Raw genomic sequence first — 23,471 nt, 5'->3', positions numbered from 1 at the left:
GATTGGGGATGATCAGCCATGATCACATTGAATGGCGGTGCTGGCTCAAAGGGCCGAATGGCTTACTCCTGCACCTATTGTCTATTGTCTAATAGAACACTGGTTGCTTGTCCCAAAAGTCTCATCCACAAACACTTCATTCATCTACTCCTTCCAATTTCACAAGACTAGATAAAGCATTGCCCTCTCATGCGTGGGCCCCTCAACAGATTGCCAGAGGAAACTCTTGTGAACACATTGGACAAATTCCACCCCATCTAAACCTTTTATCCAGTCAATATTGCAAAAGTTAAAATCCCCCACTATGACAGTCTTATTAGACCTACAGCTGCCTGCAATCTCCTGGCATATTTGCTCTTCTAATTCCCATGGACTATTTGGGGGCCAGTGGTACACTCCCAACAAGGTGATCATCCCTTTCTTGTTCCTTAGCTCCATCCATATACCCTCACTAGACGAACCGTCCATAATGTCATCTCTGACCACTGCCGTGACATCCTCCTTAACCAATAACGCAACACCCCCTCCTTTTTTACCACCTACCTCCGTCTCCCCTGAAGCACCTGTACCCTGGAACATTGAGCTGCCAGACTTGCATCTCTCTTAACCAAGTTTCCGTGACTGATACAACGTCCCAATCGCACGTAATTATCCATGCCCTAAATTCTTCTGCCTTACCCGTCACATCTCTTGCATTAAAGCAAATACAATTTAAACCAACATTCCTTCCTAATTCCCGCCTTTCTCTTGCTATTCGGCCCACTAAACTGTCTCTCATCACCCTCCATATTAAGTTTTACTGTTCACCTGCTTCGGTCCTGTAAAATAATCCCACCCCTCTGCCAATCTAGCATAAACCCACCCATGTAGTTAAGGTGCAACCCATTCCCCCCTTGTACACATCGCCTCTGACCCAGAAAAGGTGCCAAAGGTCTAGAAAACTGAACCCTACCGCCTGCATCAACTCCTCAGCCACACATTCATCTGCCCTATCTTCGTGTTCCTACCCTCACCAGCATGTGGCACTAGACGCAATCCAGAGATCTCTGCCCAGAAGGTCCTGCTTTTTAGCCTTTTACCCAACTCCTTATACTGCAGTAACCTCCTTCCTTTTCTTACCTATATCTTTTGTGCCAACATGCACAATAACTTCACACGGCTCCCCCTCCGCTCTCCGACACGTGCTGGGTCCTGGCACCAGAGGCGCAGCTTCCCATCCTGGAATCTCGAGTGTTCCGGCAGAATCTCCTGTCTGTACCCCTAACTAAAGAGTCGCCTACCTCTATGGTTCTGCCAGACGTCTCCCTTCCTTGCCGAGCCTTCGTAGTAAGGTTAATGTCACAGCCCTGCCTGCGACTGCTGCTCAACCTTGATGTGTCATGAGGGTGTACCAGTTTTGATGAGGTACACTGGGGTCACCTCCACTCCACGTCTAATTCCCTTCCTCAGGGTCACCCACCTTCTTTAGTCTTGGATCTTCAGTGTGACAACCTCGCTATATGTCCTGTCCAAGAAGCTCTTATTTACCTGGATGATCCAGAGGTCATCCAGCTACTGCTCCAGTTCCTTAATGTGGTCTTTAAGGAGCTGCACCTGGACACAATTTCCACAAGTGTAGTCATCAGGGGTACCAGCAGTTTCCCCGACTTCCCACATCCTGCAGGAGGACATTGTACCAAATTACCTGCCATCCCCACTGCACCTAAACCAATAATTAAATAATTCATCTTGGAAAATAGCAGACAAGATGATGTTATTTGTTAAGTCTGGCAATGAGCTAGCACATATAATGGACCAAATGTCCTGCTTCTGTCATATACTACTTCAGATTTGGACATCTTAGATTACCAATCATCACTCCCTCATCATCTCATCCCGCCCTCAGCATCTGTGTAGTAATCCCATCAACCTGTTTACCACCAAATCTCAGATCCTATTTTAATCCTTACACAACAGTTTTGGCCTTCAAATGCCTTCATTTAGCATTAGATTTTTGAGATTCATAAATACTCACCAGAAAATATTGTATGCAGAAAGTAATATAAAATAACATGAACAGGACAGTCATAAAATTTAAATGAATGTATGAGTAGCATTGTGAAATTCAACATTAAAATAGTACTGAAAGTCCCTGAATAAAACATGACATTTGACATGTGTTCTAGGCATTAGCATTGCTGTTCAAATCAGTACCGCTCCTCTCACCCCCAAGATTTAACTAATTAAGAAACAGTAAAGAATCCGCAACCGTTAACTTACTACTTCAAACAGAAATGCTGCTTGACCCGCTGAGTTACTCCAGTATTTCGTGCCTTTTTTTTGAAAACTAGCACCTGCAGTTCCTTGTGTTTGTCAATTGAAACATTGTTTGGCTACTTAACCATCTCCCACTACACCCGATGGAGATCATAAATAGCATCACCATTATTCACTCAGGAAAAGATATTCAGAGATTGCTCACCTTGCAAAGAAAATGCTTGAAATATTTAGTCATTCTGAGAAACATCGAGAGTTTGGATACAAGTAACTCAATGCAAAGCTCAAACTCTCAAGAAGAAGCATTCCATCAGTTAATAGAGCATTACAAAAACAAATGTGTGTTTTAGTCATAATGCACAAACCCCAATAAATCAATATGGCTCAATACTGTCTCCATGGAAATCAAAATTCTACCAACAACACTGAGAAGTCTCTGGAAAAACAATTAGCAGAAAATTTCACTTCAAGCCACTTTAAGTTTTGAATAGAATCTGCATGCAACATGATATCAGAGACTATGCAGCACTCAGTGCACAACACTGCCTTGAATATTGATTCATGTATTGGGGGTTACCTGCAGAAGCCAAATATCAGAATGTTATTATTGACATAAAAGTGGAAATGTCATACAGTACAAAAATCTGAGTAAAGAATTCAAAGATTTGAATTGTTCAAATAAATATGCCGGCAGCAGATTCTGGCTGTGAGATTTGCACTGATAATCTGAAATTAAAATGGGTGTTTCCGACAAGCATTATCATAGTTAAATTCACCAGGATGTTGCTTGGGATGTTCCAGATAAGAGGAGAGGCAAATAGACTGGATTTATTTTCCTTGTAGGGTAGGAAACTGAGGCGAACCGGACAGAGGTGTACAAAAGTGTGAAAGGCATAGATAGGGAAGATAATAAGAAGCCTGTCTGCCCAACAGAGATGTCTAAGACCAGGGGGAATAGGTTTAAAGTGAGGAGTCTGAGGTTAAGACAATGGAGTTTATTGTATGATGAGGTACAGGTACAATGTAAATCTTATCTGCAGCAGCATCACAAACATATAGAGCCAGACACCAGTCAAAACATAAATTACACATAAATTCTGCATAGAACCATTGAAACTTTAAACAGTACAGCACAGGAAAAGGTCCTTCAGTTCACAATATCTGTGCTAAACATGATACCAATTAAACTAATTTTCTCTTCCTGTATGTGATCCATATCCCTTCATTCCCTGCATATCTAAAAACCTCAAACAACAACAAGACAGTGAAAAGTAGGAGACTATGCAAAAGACAAGACATTAGTGCAAAATGTAATTAGAACACAAGTTCATGGTAGTGATAAGGTGGTCCATAATGTTCCATTGCAGATATCGGATTCAGGTTGTGTAGGTCGGTTCCAGAAATTGATGGTTGTTGTAAGGTAGCTATCCCTGAACCTGGTGGTGTGGGACTTCAGACTTCTAACCATCATGCCCAACGGTAGCAATGAGAAAAGGGCCTTACCTAGACAATGGAGACACAATAACAAATGCTGTCTTCTTGAGGTTTTGATGTTGCGAAGGGCTGTGCCCATGATGGATGGGCCGAGTCTAACACTCACTGTCTACCACTCATGATATCTGCACTCTGTCAAATCTAGACACTTGCACACAGTCAGATTATTTTTTTCATTGGTGGTAGCGCTTTGAGCTATTAACGACCTAGGTTCTGGAATGTGCTTCCTAAGGCTCTCCTCTCCTCTCCTCTTTTAAAGTATTTTTTAAGTCTTGCTCTTTGATTTAAGTTTTTTGTCATCGTCTCATGCTGTTTGATGTGCCTCAACATTCCTTTTTTGTTTGTTAATACCTTTAGAACATAGAGCAGTACTGCACAGGCTTTTTTTGGCCTTCAGTATCTGTGCCAAAAACAAAGCCAAGATAAACTAATCTCATCTGCCTGCACATGATCCATATCCCTCCATTCCCTGCGCATCATTTGTTTATTCAAAAGCATCTTAAACACCACTATCTGTCTGCCTCCACCACCAATCCTGGCAGTGCGTTCCAGGAACCTATCACCGCCTGTGTAAAAAAACATCCCCCTGATGCGTGTTGACACTTATACTATCCAGTTTCACAGAGGAGGAGATATGGTGTACATGCCCTACCATTGGTGCTGAGCATCAGTCTGTGATTTCAGCTTAGCTCAAAGTTTTCTCTTCAAGCTTGTAGTGGAGATCGTACCTGGATTGCTTGCATCCCTGGAGACGATCTGCCGCAAATATAACCCTCAGCAGGTTTCAAATCTGGTTCAAGCAGGGCTTCGGATTAGGGAAGACTCAAAGTGTTTCTGTAGGGTTTCCATGTATTAGTTGATGAAAATGGTGATGACATCCCCATGTTCATTCAGGAATTCTGACGAATCCCTGAAAATAGCCCGGTCCACGCAGTCTTATAATCGGTCCTCTCATTACCCTGAGGAGCACCTCTTGGTCTTTTTCACCAGAGTCATGCTTTTCAGTCTTTGCCTGTACACAGGAGGAAGCTGCAGCCAAGGTAAATGTATAAACAGTCCTTTTGCAGGTTTCTGCTGGTCCTACATTAAGATCACTCGTGTGTTTTGTGCTTTCCACTTGGTTCTTGACATTATTCAAAAAGAATTACCAATAAAAGTCATGAATGCTTAAAAAACAAAAACAGATGAGACTGAATACATGAGCTTATAAGTTCTTCAAATGAACTGCAATTACATTCCAGGGGGTATTTCTTTAAAGAGTTCTGCTTTGAGTTGTTCCTTCTGTGTGGCCAGGAATAGCACAGTGCACAGGAATTTATAGCTCAGGAGGCTGTTCAACCCTGCATTACATTCCAATCCAGCAGCCACTGATGGAGCTTTTTGAAGAGGTTACAAAGAAAATTGATACAGGCAAGGTGGGTATACATGGTATACATCGACTTTAGCAAAGGTTTTTGATAAGGTCTAACATGACAGGCTGGTCCAGAAAATTAAGGTACACAAGATCTAAGGTATTTTGGCAAAATCAACTTGTCATGGTCATAGGAGAAACAAGGTATTGGTGGAGAGTTGTTTTTCTCACTGCAAGTTTATAATTAGTGGCACACTGTCGGGATAGCTGCTGAATCCTCTGTTGCTCGTTACATATTGGTGGCGTTGTAGATAGCGAGAATGGTCTCCCAAACATATAGAAGGACATAGATAAGCTGGAAAGTTGCATAGAGCAGTGGCAGATGGAATTTAATTCAGAAAAGTAGGTTGCTTGCCAGTAAAGGGATGTCTGGAAAGTGAGATGCTTTTAAGAGTGCAATATTGAAGGTTCAAAGCATGCATGCTCCTGTTAATGTGAAGGATAAGGTAGGTGGGAGTAAAGAAGCCTGAATGAGAGAAATTGAGCTTTGGCAAAGAAGAAGGCAGCATGGTCCAGGTGTCGGCAGTAGTGTATCCCTGGAGGAGTTTAGTGACTGAGGAGTATTCTTAAGAAGAAAATCAGGAGGGCAAAAAAGGGGGCAAAGAATAGCTCATCAGATAAAAGATTAAGGAGAATCCAAAAGTATTTTGAGAACATTAGGGTAAAGAGGGTAACGAAAGAGAGAGTAGAGCCCCTCATAAACTAAAGTGGCTACCCAAGTGAGGAGCCACCGGAGATGAGCAATTCCTTCAATGAGTATTTCTCCTCTGTTTTTACTGTCGAGAGAGACAGGAAGACTGGGAAGCTTGAGACAGTTAACGGAAATGACGAGGACAGTCTATACCACTGTCGATGAGGTGCTAGACTCCCAATGTGTACAAAAGTAGATAAATCTCCTGGGCCTGATCAGATATATCCAAGGATGCTGTTGGAAGCTGAAGAAATTGCAGGAGCCTTGACGGAGATATACGATTCATCGAAGATAGACACAACGTGCTGGAATAACTCAGTGGGTCAGATAGCATCTCTGACAAAAAAGGATTGGTGACATTTTGGGTCGGGACCCTTCTTCAGATGATGACATGAATCATCATTAGACATAGGTGAGGTGTTAGATGAGGTTGGCCAATAAAGGGTTACAAGGAAAAGCTTGGGAAGTATAGACCAATGAGCCTAAAAGATGTGGTTGGTGAGTTAGTGGAGAGGATTCTGAGGAATAAGATATATGGACACTCTGAAAGGTCTGAAATGAAAAGGTCATCACAGACCCCACAGAATCTGCACCCTCCATGCAAAAACAGCCCATCACCTGCATAAGTGAGGGATGACAAGACAGCCCTGTTTGCGACCGCGGACATCCAGACCAGACCTTCCCACACATCGTGAATGACTGCTCACTGAGGCTTTTCCCTGGTGGCATCAAAGCCATCCACCCAGTAACTGATGCTGTCCTGGCCTGAATGTCTATCCTTGACCTAAAACTTTAGGCTGTGCACGCCATACGCAAGAAGACTCTGAAAGAAATAGATTTATGGACAGTCTGAAGAAGGGTCTCGACCCGAAATGTCGCCCATTCCTTCTCTCCATAGATGCTGCCTCATCCGTTGTTACTCCAGCATTCATAGAGGCATCTTGCGTAAATTCGCACTGACGTACACAATTCTGGCAGCTGGTAATTTCCACAACACTATACGATCACTCAAGTACACATAGAAACATGCTGGCAATGGCAGTGGTGCTTACCCAGAAGGCCGAGCACAGCAGAAAGTGTCCAGGACTCAACCGGATATCACTGAGACAGTTAATATTCTTAGTGACGGATACAAAAAACTGAAGTAACTCAGCGGGCCAAGCAGCTTCTCTGGAGAACAAGGACAGACGATGTTTCAGGTTGAGACCCTTCTTCACTCTGAGTTAATACCAGCAAAGGGTGGGGTTGGTGATTCTGACTTGTGTTACGTAATACAGGGAGTGCCAGTATATGCATTTAGATAAGCTGATTAGAAATAGTAAATATGGATTTGTATCAAGTCTCACAGATTTGATTGTGTTTTTTGGAGAAGTAACCAAGAAGATTGATGGGGGCATGGCCATAGACGTTGAGAGTAAGACGCTTGATAACACTTGGCATTGTAGAATGCTCTGGAAGGTTAAATTGCATGGGATCCCGGGAGAGCTAGCTGCGTGGATGCAGACTTGGCTTCATGGAAGGAAGTAGAAGGAAGGAACTGCAGACGCTGGTTTACAATGCTGGAGTAACTCAGGCAACATCTCTGGATGGAAGGAATGGGTGACATTTGGGTCGAGACCCGTCTTCAGACTGAGGGTCAGGGGAGAGGGAGTTACAGAGATAAGGAAGTGTATGAGATCAAAAGCAATGCAGATCAAGGACATTGTAGAATAGACCATTATTAGCTAGGAGAAGGTGACAACAAAGCAGACAGAGATACAATAGAAAATATAATATTAATATATTTTTGCTGAACATATTTAAAGGAGAGTTTTTCAGAGGGTAGAGAGTACATTGAACAAATTGCCAGAGGTGGTGTTAGAGGCAGGTCCAACCACAGTGTTTAAAAAAGTATTTAGACAAGTACATGGATAGGAAAGTAGTGGAATATAGGAAAAATGCAAGACATTGGGACAAGCATAATTAGACATCTCAGTTTAAGGAATAAGTCGAGCAGAAAGGCCCATAGCCATTTTGTGTGACCTTAAGGTCACATCTCCTGTTTCATACCCCGATAAATACCTACCCCTCCCAATGGTGCTTCAGCCCGGACGATTCTCTAATCTTACCATGCAGATTGTCAATTTTAACTTCACAGACTCGGTCATACAGCTCGGAAATAGGCCCTTCAGCCGAACCTGCCCATATTGATCAAGATACCCTGTCTACACTAGTCCCACCCGCTCACGCTTGACCCATGTCCCTCTAAACCTTTTCAATCCATGTATTTATCCAAAATATATTTTTATTGTTGTTATAGTACATGCTTCAACTACCTCCGACATCTTCTTCCATATCCCCACTACCCTCTGTGAAAAAGTCGCCTATGGTTCAATGGTTTCTTTATTATCACCTGTACCAAGGTACAATGAGATTTTTTTTTGTATCCAGATCAGTGCGAGATTATCGCCACACACAAATACAATAGCACATAATGCAAAGAAACAGCCCACTGAGTTTTATGCAATTGTAGTCAGGTTTTGGAGCCTTTTTACAGTCCCAGCTGCAGCTGACGTCAGGGCCAGATGGAGGCAATGGCTGCATCAGGTTGTCCCACGAACCGTCGTCCTTGCCTGGTCCATCTTCAAGCTTCGTGCCTCAAGGGGCACCGCCCACAGCCGACCTTGTCCAGCATCCGCCACTGTTGACGACTCCCTCTGTCTCTTCTCCAGTTCCAGGTGTTCGGGGTGAGCAGGGACTGGGCCCAGCGGCGTCCCTCTCTTGGTTCTGAGGCAGGCGAGCCAGGCCTGCTGCCATGGTAAGTTGCAGCTCACTGGGATCATCAACCACGCGTCGTGTGACACGCCCCCCAGGTCCCTATTAAATCTTTCCCTTCAAATCTCAAACCAGATGTCCTCTAGCATTTTTTCCTCAAGATTCAAGCATCTGCAGTTTCTAGTGGCTCCACTATACTACATTGTGTAGTTACTTCTGACTGTGACTACCCATTTCAGATGCTATACTAGGTTTCCCACTTCTTGAACACAGTGGAATTACTTTGCATGGCGTTATAGATTACTCAACTTCCATTCATGGTGTATTGGATTATCCAGTTCCCTATTTACGCTTTGCTAGATTACACCTACTGATTACACAACCACTTCACATGAAGTACTGGATTACCCAGTTACTGTTTGTACTAATGGAAAATGGCTAATTAAACATTAGACGAAAGGTATTAGGGTAAACATTACGGTAAAGTAAATCCCACATTTTTGGAAAATACTTAAACCAAAATACTTTTGTTGAACGAGTTCTTTGTGAAATAGATTTTTCCATGGATTCTTAAAAGACTTGCAGTTCTCACTTTAATTCTATTGTACCTTGATTTGATTGAAGGACATTATTATTAATGTGTAATGTCAAGGTTGTGGATGCCTTCTGTGTGCCTTGTGTAAAAAAAAAGGAAAACAGCCGATTGCAGCATCATTGACACAGCCGGATTCTGTTATAAACAACTACATTGCACACTGACACAATGCAGCTCACAAGCTGTACGACTGCCTCTATTCAAACACTGACGGCAACATTGACTCTAGTACAACAGCCAAGCACTCTGCACAGACAAATATTTCATTAGACAGCACAGGAAAGCAGTTTAAGGTCACACACTGACACCTCCACTCCAGTTTTATCGCACCAATAAAGAAATACGGAATAACAAACGGAGGGGGAAAAAAAGAGACCAAAGTTCCAAAGTTATGAGGAATTTTCAGGAAAAGAACAGATCGATTTCAAACTGTGACCTTTATGTTTATAGGACAGGGACTAGGAAACAGAATAAATTTTCATTTCAAGGAAGCAGATTATCAGGGGCTGGTTTACATTCTGATAGTAGCGTTGTGATATTAACTGTGTTTACAGCAATTTTATATTGTTAATTAAGAGAGAATTTTGCAGACATTCCTACAGAGAGAGGCAGATCTTGGCCTGGAGCCCAAAGCAACAGGGAGCTCCTGACACTCAGCCAAAGGCAGACACAGATGGAAGTAATGTACAGTGCTGGGTCCGAGAAAAAGAGGCACAGAGAGAGAGCAGGGGAGAGAGAGAGAGAGAGAGCAAAAGAGAGAGAGAGAGAGAGAGAGAGAGAGAGAGAGCATCGAGCCCAGTGTCCAAGCAGGCAAGCCGGCAAGTGTGGAAATTAAATTTGCACATTTTGAATATTGTTTCCAAAGGAGAAAGCAAGTTCCAAGAGATAGGGCGATCAAGACCGAAAGAGAGAGAGAGACAGACAGAGAGAGAGAGAGAGAGAGAGAGAGAGAGCAAAGAGAGAGAGAGGGGGAGAGAGAGAGACAGAGACAGAGCAAAAGAGAGAGAACAAGAGAGAGAGAGAATCAAGATTTTAAAAGTTATTTATCTTACTTACCACTCTCACTTTTTTCAATAACATCCACTACTTCCCCTGCTTTCAAGCTGATCTCAGAGTTCTCCTGCTTTTCGTAGTTAGCGACCACCATATACTGATCCAGAACCATGGGCTCCGCCACAGACTCCGAACCTGGAGTAGGGAAAAAGCAAGCTGTCAGCCAACTTGCAGCCATGGCTCCTTGCGAGCGACAGTCTATTCCACTTATGATAGGCCAAATCTTTAGCACCCTTCAACCAATCAGAACTCAAGCTCGGCGTACAGAATATTCCTAAAGATCTGGCCATATAGAATCTTCTTTCCACCCCCTCAGCTGCATCGCCCAACATTCAAATCTTCAGGATTGCATTTAATTTAGGATCCTTGGAGCTTTAATCCAGAAAGAGATGTTAGCACAGGACTCAAATTATCCACAATTCTCAATTTCATCTCACACACATAATCAGGGAGAATGCCAGCAGCCGCTACAGAGACAGTTAAAAATAATAAACAGCCCGTCCCGTCTCTCTCTGCCAAGGAGAGACCAGAGGCAGTGTGGGGGATGAGAACACCAATGGCAATCGGCTGCTCCTTAAATAGAAACACATGAGTGGGACGGTCCAGGGAGGGCAAGCTGTTTACATAATAGTCAGTCACAGAAAGACTGCATTTCCCTGCTCGGTTATCTGATTAACTGTTTTCTTATTTAATTTCACAAATTTTTTAACTCAATGATTTGAATTAGAATGGAGTCTGCTTTTAAACTGTTTCAACAGTCCAGTCCACCTCCTCCAAATGTTGACAAACATGGCCTCGTGTAATTCTTCAGCAGCTGTTTTACTGGGTTGTATACGTTGGCTTTTCCTGGAAGTTGTTCAAAAGTATTTATTGTCTCCTGACTGAATATCAATTACTCCCAGAATTCATTCCACTCTCATCATACTCGCACTGTTTTTACTGACAACGTCCAAGAACGCAGACCAATCTCTAAAGTTACATTAGCAAAGAACAAAGACCAGGCAAACCTGGCCCAGTTCATAACTTGCGTGATACCACATACGTACACTCACAGCAAAGCACCTTCCCTCATTCCAACGCATCGTAATCCAAAGTAACTTGATCAACTATCACCGAGTTCCACACACACAACTGTGGAAGCCACCTCCACTCCCATTTTAATGCACCAATGTACCCGCAGTCACCAGGTTAAGCGAAGGTTCTGTTCCTAAGCCGAAGTCTGTAAGCCGATTTCTCTGCAAGTCAGAAACATCCAATTTCAATAGCTACCCTTAAGAGTAGGATTCTATGTAAGCTTATTGTAGTTCTTTTTTAGCCACAGTTAAGCTAATGGAAAATATACTCTATCCAGTAGCTAACAAACACCGCAAACACTTTACAACTAAAAAAATGCTTTAAAAATATTTGGGAGGATATGTGTAATGTTGGATGTCCATAAGGCAAGTCATCCAAACCCAAGGATTCGCCGTACAAATAGAGATTAACATACGAGTCCCGGCAGTCAGTCGAGGACACGCCACCAAGAACAAAGAGGGACCCAGCATATGAGGGGTCCTCCAGGAGAACAAAGAGGAACTCAGCCTGGGGGATGGGGGGGACGAGACAGAACAGGGACCATCGGGACTATATTAAATACTTTGTAACTTTGTCGGTGCCTTCTACGTGGCGACTCTTTGCATACTTGTGTATTTTATGCAAAATAAAGAATTTCACTGTGCCAAGTAGATGTGACAATAAAGAATCAATCAATGCGGGAGGAAAACCAGAGACAGGTATTAAAAGGAACTTCTTAGGAAGAAAATAGATTCAATTCCTAACTGTAATCTTCAGGTTTAAGGAACATAAAGAGGCAGATGAAGGTCTAGTGCAGGAAAGAAAATACTCGATTCCCTCCCCTCGGTTTTCTGCGTGCCCCCTCCACAATCAGTCTGAAGAAGGATCCCGACCCAAAATGTCACCTATCCATGTTCTCCAGAAATGCTGCCCAACCTACTGAATTGTGGGCACAACCCAGGACATCTTACAAACCAACCCCCCTTCCATTAACTCCATTTACACCTCCTGCTGCCTTGGCAATTCCAGCCGCATAATCAAGGACCAGTCTCCCACTGGCCACTCCCTCTTCTCCCTCTCTCATCAGGCTAAAGGTACAAAAGTGTGAAACGCACACAGATTCAGAGACAGTTTCTTCTCAGCTGTTATCAAGCAAATGAACCATCCTACCACAACCAGAGAGTAGTCCTGAACTATCGACCTCATCGGGATGCCTCAGACTATCTTTGATAGGACTTTACTGGCTTTACCTTGCACTAAACGTTATTCTCTTATGTATCTGTACACTGTGAATGACTTGATCGTAATCATGTATTATCTTTCCGCTGGCTTGTTAGCACGCAACAAAAGCTTTTCACTGTACCTTGGTACACGTGACAATAAACTGAACTGTACTGAATTACTACAGCACTTTGTGTCCTTTAGTGCAAAGCAGCATTTGCAGTTTTCTGTTTCTACATACTCAATGCCTTGGTGGGTTGAAAGATGAATAAATCCCCACAGCCTGATGGGATTCATCCCAGTCGGTTATGGGAGACAAGGGAAGAGAATTCAGGGCTCTGATTGAGACTTTTAGCACTTGGCTGGACAAATTGGTGACTGGTGGACAGCCAATGTGCTCACGCCATTTGAAGAAATACCGCAGCCTGGTAACAAAAGACCTGTGAGCTCTAACATCAAGAAGATGCTGGAAAAATGTTCTGAACAAGAAGATTAATGATCACTTAGAAAGGCAGGGAATGATCATAGATTGCCAACATGCCTTTGTGAAAGAATCAAACATATACAGCATGGAAAGAGACCCTTCAGCCAAACTCATCTGACTAAGGTAGACATAAAATGCTGGAGTAACTCAGCGGGACAGGCAGTATCTCTGGAGTGAAGGAATGGGTTGAGACCCTTTTCATCTGACTAAGTTGTCCACTTCATCTAGCCCCACGCGTCTTTTAATCATTGGAATTGTACCCGCCTCTCGTGTTATTCATCTTTGATAAGAAAAGATTCATGCAGTCAAAAATATGGATACCCTTCTTAACTTCGTCCCTTCTTAACCTCCGCCTCTCCAGGAAAAACAGACATTGCCTCTCCAGTCTACCCTCATAACTACACCACTTCAACCCAGGTAACATCCTCGAGAATTTCCTCTGCATTTCTTCAACGCTGCATCTTTCTTATACTGTAGTGATGAAAAATGCATGCAGTACTCCAGTTGAGGTCTGACCTCCCTGTTCTGTACTCAGTTCAATGATAAGCTAATGCTGGTTTCCCACATACCTTCTTAACCACGTTATCTATCTGGACTGCCACGTTCAAGGATCTCTGGACATGGGGGTGAGCGTAATTGCCTATGTTGTATTCATTCTCATTTCTTCGATGCCTATGACATTTACCTCATAGGTGTCAACCCAACGTTGCAGGTAAGAGTGTATGATTCAATCTTTGCTTTGTAAGCTTTTCACATCTTGCAAGATTTCCTATATCACATGTGTATACTAGTTGCAAAGTGACAAGCTCTTGGCTACATACAGAATTTGTGAAAAGATTTCAAGAAATTTACTTTTTTTAAATTGAACTCCTTAATAACAGGGAGTAAATTATAAACCGGCCCAATTTACAAACAAGTTTTATGATGTTAGCTAGAACTGATAAATGAAATGGTGGCAGCAAATCTGAGCAGGATATGAGTCAGTACTTGGATATTTTGGGTGCTGTTTGAAGGTACATAGGTTCCACTGACACACAGAGTGCATCTTTAACTTCGAAAATAGGTGCAGGAGTAGGCCATTGGGCCCTTTGAGACAGCACCGCCATTCAAAATGATCATGGCTGCTCATCCAGAATCTGCACCCCATTCCAGCTTTCTCCCCATATCCCTTGATTCCATTGGCTTAAGCTAGTTTAAACTAACTTAGTTTAACCTGACATAGTTTAAACTAAATTAAATAGAATGTAAATTGTTCAGCAGGCAAAACTCAGAAATGATATATTGGAATCTGATGCAAATAGAAAAGGGCAGCTTCTTACTGGGAAGGGAAAAGTCAAAAGTAAATGGGTGACAAGTGACTTGGATGCATTAATCTTGAACAAAATACTAAATGCTGAAGGAATGCAGCATGTCAAGCAGCATCTATGGAAGAAATGGACAATGACACTTTGGGTCAGGATCATTCTTCAGAAAGGAAAAGACAAAGATTATTCAATCCAACAATAACAAGCATAAGCCTTGCAAACAAGGGAATAGAGAAGAAATATAATGTTTCTTAGGTCACAGGCAATTACCTGATACTCATTGTGTGCAAATACTACAGACACGGCAGGACCCTGGCTCTAAGGTGCTGGCACGGGCTCTTTCTGTACTCTGCTCACACACATCACACACCTTGCGATCCTGGTTAATCTTAAAAACACTGGCCATGTACGGAGAAATCCAGTCAACCCTATTATCCTAATATATTGAGGAAAGGGCTGGAAACAGCACAGCAAAAATGGAGGGGGTGGGGCGGGGAGAGTATTGTTTCAGATCAAAGAGGCTTTGTCAGAACAAGGAAAGAGAAAATGCTATTTTAAAATGCAGAAAGCATGTTAAAGATGTATAGAACTAAAGGAATATCTCTGACACAGTGAGGCCAGGATTGCCTAACTGATAATAAGCTATTGATGAAGGCATCTGATCAACAGGTTGATGAGAGTGCGGGAAGAAACTGCAGATGCTGGTTTAAACCGGAGATAGATACAAAATGCTGGAGTAACTCAGCGGGATAGGCAGCATCTCTGGAGAGAAGGAATGGGTGACATTGGTCTGAAGAAGGGTCTCGACCCAAAACGTAACCCATTCCTTCTCTCCAGAGATGCTGCCTGAGTGACTCCAATATTTTGTGTCTATCTTAGGTTAATGAGAGCATTTGGAACACAAAGAATGGAACATGTAACATCGGTAGTGGGGAAACTGCTAGAGTCAGTTATTAAAGATGGGATAGCAGCACATTTGGAAAGTGGTGAAATCATTGGACAAAGTCAGCATGGATTTACGAAAGGTAAATCATGTCTGACGAATCTTATAGAATTTTTCGAGGATGTAACTAGTAGCGTGGATAGGGGAGAACCAGTGGATGTGGTGTATCTGGACTTCCAGAAGGCTTTCGACAAGGTCCCACATAAGAGATTAGTATACAAACTTAAAGCACAAGGCATTGGGGGTTCAGTATTGATGTGGATAGAGAACTGGCTGGCAAACAGGAAGCAAAGCGTAGGAGTAAACGGGTCCTTTTCACAATGGCAGGCAGTGACTAGTGGGGTACCCCAAGGCTCAGTACTGGGACCCCAGCTATTTACAATATATATTAATGATATGGATGAGGGAATTGAAGGCAATATCTCCAAGTTTGCTGATGACACTAAGCTGGGGGGCAGTGTTAGCTGTGAGGAGGATGCTAGGAGACTGCAGGGTGACTTGGATAGGCTGGGTGAGTGGGCAAATGTTTGGCAGATGCAGTATAATGTGGATAAATGTGAGGTTATCCATTTTGGTGGCAAAAACGGGAAAGCAGACTATTATCTAAATGGTGGCCGATTGGGAAAGAGGGAGATGCAGCGAGACCTGGGTGTCATGGTACACCAGTCATTGAAGGTAGGCATGCAGGTGCAGCAGGCAGTAAAGAAAGCGAATGGTATGTTAGCTTTCATTGCAAAAGGATTTGAGTATAGGAGCAGAGAGGTTCTACTGCAGTTGTACAGGGTCTTGGTGAGACCACACCTGGAGTATTGCGTACAGTTTTGATCTCCAAATCTGAGGAAGGACATTATTGCCATAGAGAGAGTGCAGAGACGGTTCACCAGACTGATTCCTGGGATGTCAGGACTGTCTTATGAAGAAAGACTGGATAGACTTGGTTTATACTCTCTAGAATTTAGAAGATTGAGAGGGGATCTTATAGAAACTTACAAAATTCTTAAGGGGTTGGACAGGCTAGATGCAGGAAGATTGTTCCCGATGTTAGGGAAGTCCAGGACAAGGGGTCACAGCTTAAGGATAAAGGGGAAATCCTTTAAAACCGAGATGAGAAGAACTTTTTTCACACAGAGAGTGGTGAATCTCTGGAACTCTCTGCCACATAGGGTAGTTGAGGCCAGTTCATTGGCTATATTTAAGAGGGAGTTAGATGTGGCCCTTGTGGCTAAGGGGATCAGGGGGTATGGAGAGAAGGCAGGTATGGGATACTGAGTTGGATGATCAGCCATAATCATATTGAATGGCGGTGCAGGCTCGAAGGGCCGAATGGCCTACTCCTGCACCTAATTTCTATGTTTCTATGTAAAAAATTGAAATGAGGAACAAAGCTACTCTAAATACAAACAGTCCAGGGAGTCTCAGATACAGTGATATGATCATAGTCATAAACTATTGAAACAGGCCCTTGAACCAAACACGTCAATTCCGATCAAGATGGCCCATCTAACTAATCCCAGTTGGGGAGGGAAGGGGGAGAAATAGTGTGTAGTGGGAGGCGGGAGAAGTGGACAATAGACAATAGGTGCAGGAGTAGGCCATTGGCCCTTCGAGCGAGCATCGCCATTCAATGTGATCAGTACCCCGTTCCAGTCTTCATCCCATATCCCCTGATTCTGCTATCTTTAAGAGCCCTATCTAGCTCTCTCTTGAAAGTATCCAGAGAACAGGCCTCCACCGTACTGTGAGGCAGCGAATTCCACAGACTCACAGCTCTCTGTGAGAAAAAGTGTTTCCTCGTCTCCATTCTAAATGGCTTACCCCTTATTCTTAAACTGTGGCCCCTGGTTCTGGATTTCCCCTGGTTCGGGAACATGTTTCGTGCCTCTAGCATGTCCAAACCCTTAATCTATCTATCTATATTACTAAAAGTCTGATCTTGACCACTTCCTGTTGTTCTGTATATTGTTTTTAGAAAAAATGCTGCCACTTACAGCTGTGATTTTTGACCATCTAACTCAGGGTCCTCCTCCACTGTGCAGGACAAGAGCATTTTTCCCATCGATGAAAAATAAAAGTTATTAGTGTTTAAAAAATGTTGAGATTCTCTCTACTGAAGGCCACGCCCCTTCCGGAGGGACTATAAAACTCAGAAGTGTTGAGTGCATCAGTGCAGTGCACCTCATCAGGTGCAGGACTCTTCCCATCAATTAAAAATAAAAGTGTTATTAGTGTTTTAAAAATGTTGAGAATCTCTCTCCTGTCAATCATGCCATGAAGGCCACGCCCCTTCTGGTGGGAGTGGGGAGGGATTATAAAACCCGGAACTGTGGGTGCGGCTCAGTTTCTGCAAGATGGGGGAAGGAGAGGTCACGACTCTGTCTGAGCTGTGAATCAACTGAACACATTAAATGTCTACTGAACTGTGAGTGTGGTGTGAGTGTGGTGTTTATGTGGTGTTTATGTGGTGTTTTGTGTGGTTTTATGGTGTTCACCCTGCTTGAAATGGTATGAAACTGCATTTGAATGTGGTGGCCTTGCACCCTGCATGAAATGGTATGAAACTGCATTTGAATTTGGTGGCCTTGTACCCTGCATGAAATGGTACAAAACTGCATTTGAAATTGGTGGCCTTGCACCCTGCTGAAATGGTATGAAACTGCACTTGAATTTGGTGGCCTTGCACCCTGCTTGAAGTGATAGGAAACTGCACTTGAATTTGGTGGACTTGGACCTTGCTTGAAGTGGTATGAAACTGCATTTGAATTTGGTGGCCTTGAACCCTGCTTGAAATGGAATTTCAAGGAATAGCCTTCTATACTGAACTCCTCTTGTTATAAGGGCCAACATGCCATTTGCTTTCTTCACTCCTGCTGTACCTGCATGCTTACTTTCATGGAGAGGGGACGGGGAGAGGAAGACGGGGGATAGGGAGAGGGAGAGGGGGAGACGGTGAGAGGGAGACAGGAATAGGGGAGTTCCTCAAATCCTACTCGCCCTTACCATTTCTGCCTCATCCCATCCCCATAAAGATATTGGTTTTCTTTCACATTCTTATGGCAATATCATTAAGAATTCACCTGGTGACCACACATTTTTTGTGACTCCTGAATTACCATAATATGGCCACCTTACTGGAATAATCTTTTCTGAAAGTGGCAGATAGCACCATCAGTACACCCAAACACTGAGAGAGTTCATGTTCAACAATTTATAAACCAAAGCTTCTAAATTTTCAATGGGTGTTCCAAAATGGAGCAGCTTGAAGTGGGAGGATCTTCTGGCGTTCACTATCACTGAGATGGGCAGCATTTGAAGCTTGAAGGCAATAAAGGTTATTTTTAGCATTCAAAAAAAAATTTCCCCCATAAACCAGGCCTGAAAGTGAAACATCCATTCACTGCTCAGCATAATCTTAGCAACATTTATCCAAAGGAGTAGATTGAAGCACATCTTCAATTTTGGTCAGTCTGTAAATACGAAAGAATGAGGCAGTTAACTGCACACGAGCTTGGTTTGGAAGCATGACAGCCACACAACCCCGGGATTGTAAATGCCGCCAGTTTTGTTCTGAGAGGTTTTTTTAAGGTATGTTCATAAAGATTGAATTTCAGTGACGTTAAGATGCACAAATAAAATCTAATCAAATTCTCCAATTAAGTAGAGTGTAAATTAACTAGCAAATCTCCAGCTGCTACCGCCTACTGTTTGGAGTCAGCTGCTCAGCAACGTGGACATTCTATTATTCGCGACTTCCGTTGTACAGTCCTGAAAACATTTTCTTTAGAGAACAAAATGAAAAAAGACAATGCTTACCTGATTTTTTCCTCATCCCTCCACAATCTCTGTAAAACAAACAGCAACACAGAGACATGATTAGTGGAACCTCTGAGGGAGGGGAGGCCTGAGTATGTACCTGCAGCTCCACCCATTTTCGTTCCTTATTCATCATTGAAGGTGCCTGACTGCAGCACGACCAGAACAGCAAGCAAGAGGAAAAAAAATCTCCAAGTTGTTGCAGAATCATGTGATCAGACTTAAGATCATACCATCGACTGTTTAAAGGGGCTTGTGTGCCTTCTCAGTAAATTCCTCAGATTACAAATTACTAAAACATATTTAGTAAGGCTCAAAACACATTGAGTCAGTATTAAAAATCTGCAGCCTTCATGGTGACATGATCTGATTTTCCCACAGTAGTGCAGTTTTAAATTCCTGTCTCTGAGGATCACTCAGAGATGAAATCGCCTCTCAAAGTGTGTGACAGTAAGAGAGACCTCTCTGGTTACAAGAGTTGAAATATGAAAACGCATCTTAAAGTTCAGACAGAATATACAGGGCATCAATTCAAATCAAAAAAGGATGGAACAAATTGGTTAATTGTCAATCTCTTGAAAACAGTTTTGCATCTACTGCCAAGGAGAATGGGCCCCATTGTGACGGAGCTGCAAGCCGACTGGCTCCAGAATTTCATGGCCCAAAGCTAAAGAATTGTAATGACACTGACCTCCTATTATCTGCTCACACGAGTCAGAAAAAAGCTCTCTGTTCCCAGAATGTGGTACTCCAGAAAGACAGAGCTTTATTCAGGGCCTAAAAATCGATGTGAACGCCCAGGCATTTTAGTAACAACCATTTGCAGGAGGCACATATTTCCTCACATAACAAGTTTCCTCAGTCTGTAAATAGCAGTCCGAAACGATGATACTCGGTTACACTACATTCCCTCGCCCTCACTGCCAAACCCAACAGTCCAATCTGTACCCTAACCACTGGCTGTGTAAAATAATTTCCTCGAGCCACTCCAGCTCTTTTTTTAAGCACTGCATCAACCACAACTCTAGCTGTTAAATGAGAAATATCTTCCCAAGTCATAAGGTCATGAGTGATAGGAGCAGAATTAGGCCATTTGGTTCATCAAAGCTACTCCGCCATTCAATTATGTCTGATCTATCTCACCCTCCAAAACCCCATTCTCCTGCCTTCTCCCCGTAACCCCTGACATCCGTACTAATCAAGAATCAACGGTACACTTAAAAAGGCAACATAAGCAGACAAGTGTCAGTGACGTCCTGCTGATCATGGCTACAGACTGACAGATGCACACGCAACACATACTTTATATTTCCAGCTGTTCATCCCATTTCCTCCATCTGACAGTTTCTTTTTTTTTTCAATAAAGGGAAATTATGGTGCAAATCTTCCATTTGCAGGCATAGCAAACTATATAATTCCTTAATTAAAAACAGGAATTGCTTGCAAGTTAGACTACAGCCATGGAGACTGGAAAACATTTATGTTGCATGTCAACGACAAACTATCCTAACTTCAACTGATTGTTCTCTTTAAATCTGAGCAACTTTTAGCAAATTATGAAAATCAAAATAAACTGAAGTACTTGGAAATCTGAAATAAAAGAAGCAAATACAGGAAATAATCAACAGGTCTGGCCACAACTACTGTAGAATTAGGCCACATGGCTGAGCTATTTTTCCCTCTCAATTCCATTCTCCTGCTTTGTCGCTGTACCTGTTGACATTCTTAATAATCAAGAACCTATCAAACGCTTTTAAAACTACCTAATGACTTGGCCTCCACAGCAGTCTGCGGCAATGAATTCCACAGATTCACTACCTCTGGCTAAGGGAATTACTCCTCATCTCCATGCTAAAGGCATGTCCATTTATTCTATGGCTGTGCCCTCGGGTGCAAGACTCTCCCACGATTGGAAACATCCTCTCCACATTCCTCTCTATCTGGGCCTTTCATGATACGGTCCCCCCCCCCTCATCCTTCTAGACACCTGCAAGTACAGGCCCAGAGTTATCAAAAGCTTCTCATATGTTAACCCAATCGTTCCTGGGATAATTCTCGTAAACCTTGTCTGGACCCTTTCCAACGTCAGCAAATCCTTCCTCAGATATGGGGCCCAAATCTGCTCACAATATTCCAAATGTGGCCTCACCCGTGCCTTATAAAGCTACAGCATTACATCCTTCCTTTTATATTCTAGTCCTCAAAATGAATGCTAACATTGCATCTGCCTTCTGTACTACCGCCTCAACCTGCAATTAACCTTTTTGGCAATCCTGCACCAGCACTCCCAAGTCCCTGCTACAGGTTAAAGATCCTTGGCTAAAACCAAGGTTATCTGGTCAAAGAGCAAATGGAAGCAATTAAAGTGAGAACGTACACAAAAGAACATGGAGAAAAGAGACCAGTAGTTGTAAAATACAGAGCACAACCATTCCCCCATTTATCTCATAGTATAATGGAGTACAGGACCAGGCCCTTCAGCCCCAATGTCGGTGATGAACATGTTGCCAAGTGAAACTAATTTATTCTTCCTGCACATGATCCAACTCCCTCCATTCCTTGCATAACCATGGGTCTATCATATCTGTGTTGATTACCACCCACCGGCAGTGTGTTCCATGCGCTCTCGAAACTGTGCAAAAAATTTTTCCCTGCATATCATTTTTATACTTTCCCCCCTGACCTACAGTGCCCTCCATAATGTTTGGGACAAAGACCCATCATTTATTTATTTGCCTCTGTACTACACAATTTGAGATTTGTAATAGAAAAAAAAAATCACATATGGTTAAAGTGCACATTGTCAGATTTTAATAAGGCCACTAGACTAAGTGGGACCCATTGGGTCTCAGTCACACGGGAGGCCTGGTCCCCCCAACGCAACCCATTCCCCAACGCAATATTCCACAACTTACCCATAGCCCCTAACTGCACAGGCATGGCTCATTTCCCCTCATCCCCCAGCACTCCCCCTCTTCTTCTTCATGTGTGGGAGGGAAGGAGGGGTGTGGGCAGGAGGGGGAGCTGGGGGGGGGGGGGGGGGGGGGGGGAGAGGGAGAGCATGGTGTGGGGGGTGGGGGGGTGATGGGAGAGGGGGTGTGGGGGATGGGGGGTCGTCAAGTCAAGAGAGTTTATTGTCATGGGGGGTGTGGGGAAGGGGGGGTGCCTGCGGAAGGCGGTGTGGGGGGGGTCGTGGGGGAAGGGGATTGTGGGGGGAAGGGGGAGATAATTCTTCTGTCATCAGCTGTGGAGGTCTTCCTTGGCCTGCCAGTCCCTTTGCGATTAGTAAGCTCACCAGTGCTCTCTTTCTTCTTAATGATGTTCCAAACAGTTGATTTTGGTAAGTCTAAGGTTTGGCTGATGTCTCTAACAGCTTTATTCTTGTTTCCTAGTCTCATAATAGCTTCTTGTGTATGGCTGCCCAGCCAGCATGTCTTTTCATTGTTTTATTTTTATTTTTAGTTAGTTAAAGTGTTTTGTTTGGAGGTCTAGACTTTTTTATGTGGGGGGGGGGGGGGTGGGGGGGGGGGGGAGGGAGGGGGGGGGGGAACTACTTTTCAGGGTCCCTACCTGGTCGGAGAGGCAGCTTTTTTTCTCCGGGCTGCAGCTTCGACCCGTCCTCGCGGCCTACCAGCGGGCCTGGAGCGGCGTTTCCTGTCGGGGACCGCCCAGAACCTTGGCTTCGGCGGCGGCACAGCGCTGGAGCGCTATCGTGGAGCGGGCGATGCCTTGCCTGGGTCGCCGCGCTGGAGATCCGGTGAGCTGAAGAACCGCCGGGAACAACATCGCGGAGCTGCGGGTCTGTGGAGCGGCCAGCTGCGGGCGGCGGCGCCGAACTTTACACCGGGAGCCTGGGATCTCGCGACGAGATCGCCAGTAGTGGAGCTCCAACCGGTGCGGCCTTGTTGGCTTTGGAAGCCGCGGCCTCCAGTACGGAAGTGGCCGTTCCAGGGTTCCCAAGCCGCGGAGAGGACTCTCCCGACGCCGGAGCAACACCACCCGGCGAGAACGGCCTGGAACATCGGGCCTCCGTAGAGGCAACTGTGGAGGCCTCAATAGGCCCGACTATGGGTGAACTGGGGTTGGGGACTGGACTTTGTGCCTTCCCTCATAATGGGAACCATTGTGGGGGGATGTTTTTTATGTTCTAAAACTCTTATTAATGTTATGTCTGTTCTTTCTTTATGTGCTGCAAAATGGCAATAAGCATTTCACTACACCTAGTGTGTATGTGACTAATAAAATATCTTTGATACCTTTGATACTTTAACTCGTATAACCAATGAACTGTCCAATGAAGGCAAGCATACCATACCCCTTCTGTGAAACCGTCAATCTATCAACTAGTATTCATGAGAAGAGCAAGCATAGTATGAAAAGATACTTCACACCATCCCTTCCA

At 43.7% G+C, this 23,471-nt stretch overlaps 1 protein-coding gene across 4 annotated transcripts in view; it reads right to left on the bottom strand.

The window, feature by feature from the left end:
- Positions 1 to 23,471, bottom strand: part of sh3pxd2aa (SH3 and PX domains 2Aa) — a 121,021-nt gene that overhangs the window by 44,743 nt on the left and 52,807 nt on the right. For all 4 annotated transcript variants that reach the window (XM_055647165.1, XM_055647164.1, XM_055647166.1 and 1 more), the window contains 2 exons: positions 19,070 to 19,098; positions 10,258 to 10,389 (listed from right to left, as the gene is read on the bottom strand). In XM_055647165.1, the coding sequence (XP_055503140.1) occupies positions 10,258 to 10,389; positions 19,070 to 19,098 (161 nt within the window). The remainder of the gene's footprint in view (positions 1 to 10,257; positions 10,390 to 19,069; positions 19,099 to 23,471) is intronic.

This window comes from Leucoraja erinacea, chromosome 15 (genome assembly GCF_028641065.1).
Source record: "Leucoraja erinacea ecotype New England chromosome 15, Leri_hhj_1, whole genome shotgun sequence".
Taxonomy (NCBI): domain Eukaryota; kingdom Metazoa; phylum Chordata; class Chondrichthyes; order Rajiformes; family Rajidae; genus Leucoraja; species Leucoraja erinaceus.
Note: the sequence above shows the minus strand (reverse complement) of the source record. Positions and strands in the feature narration are given on the sequence as shown.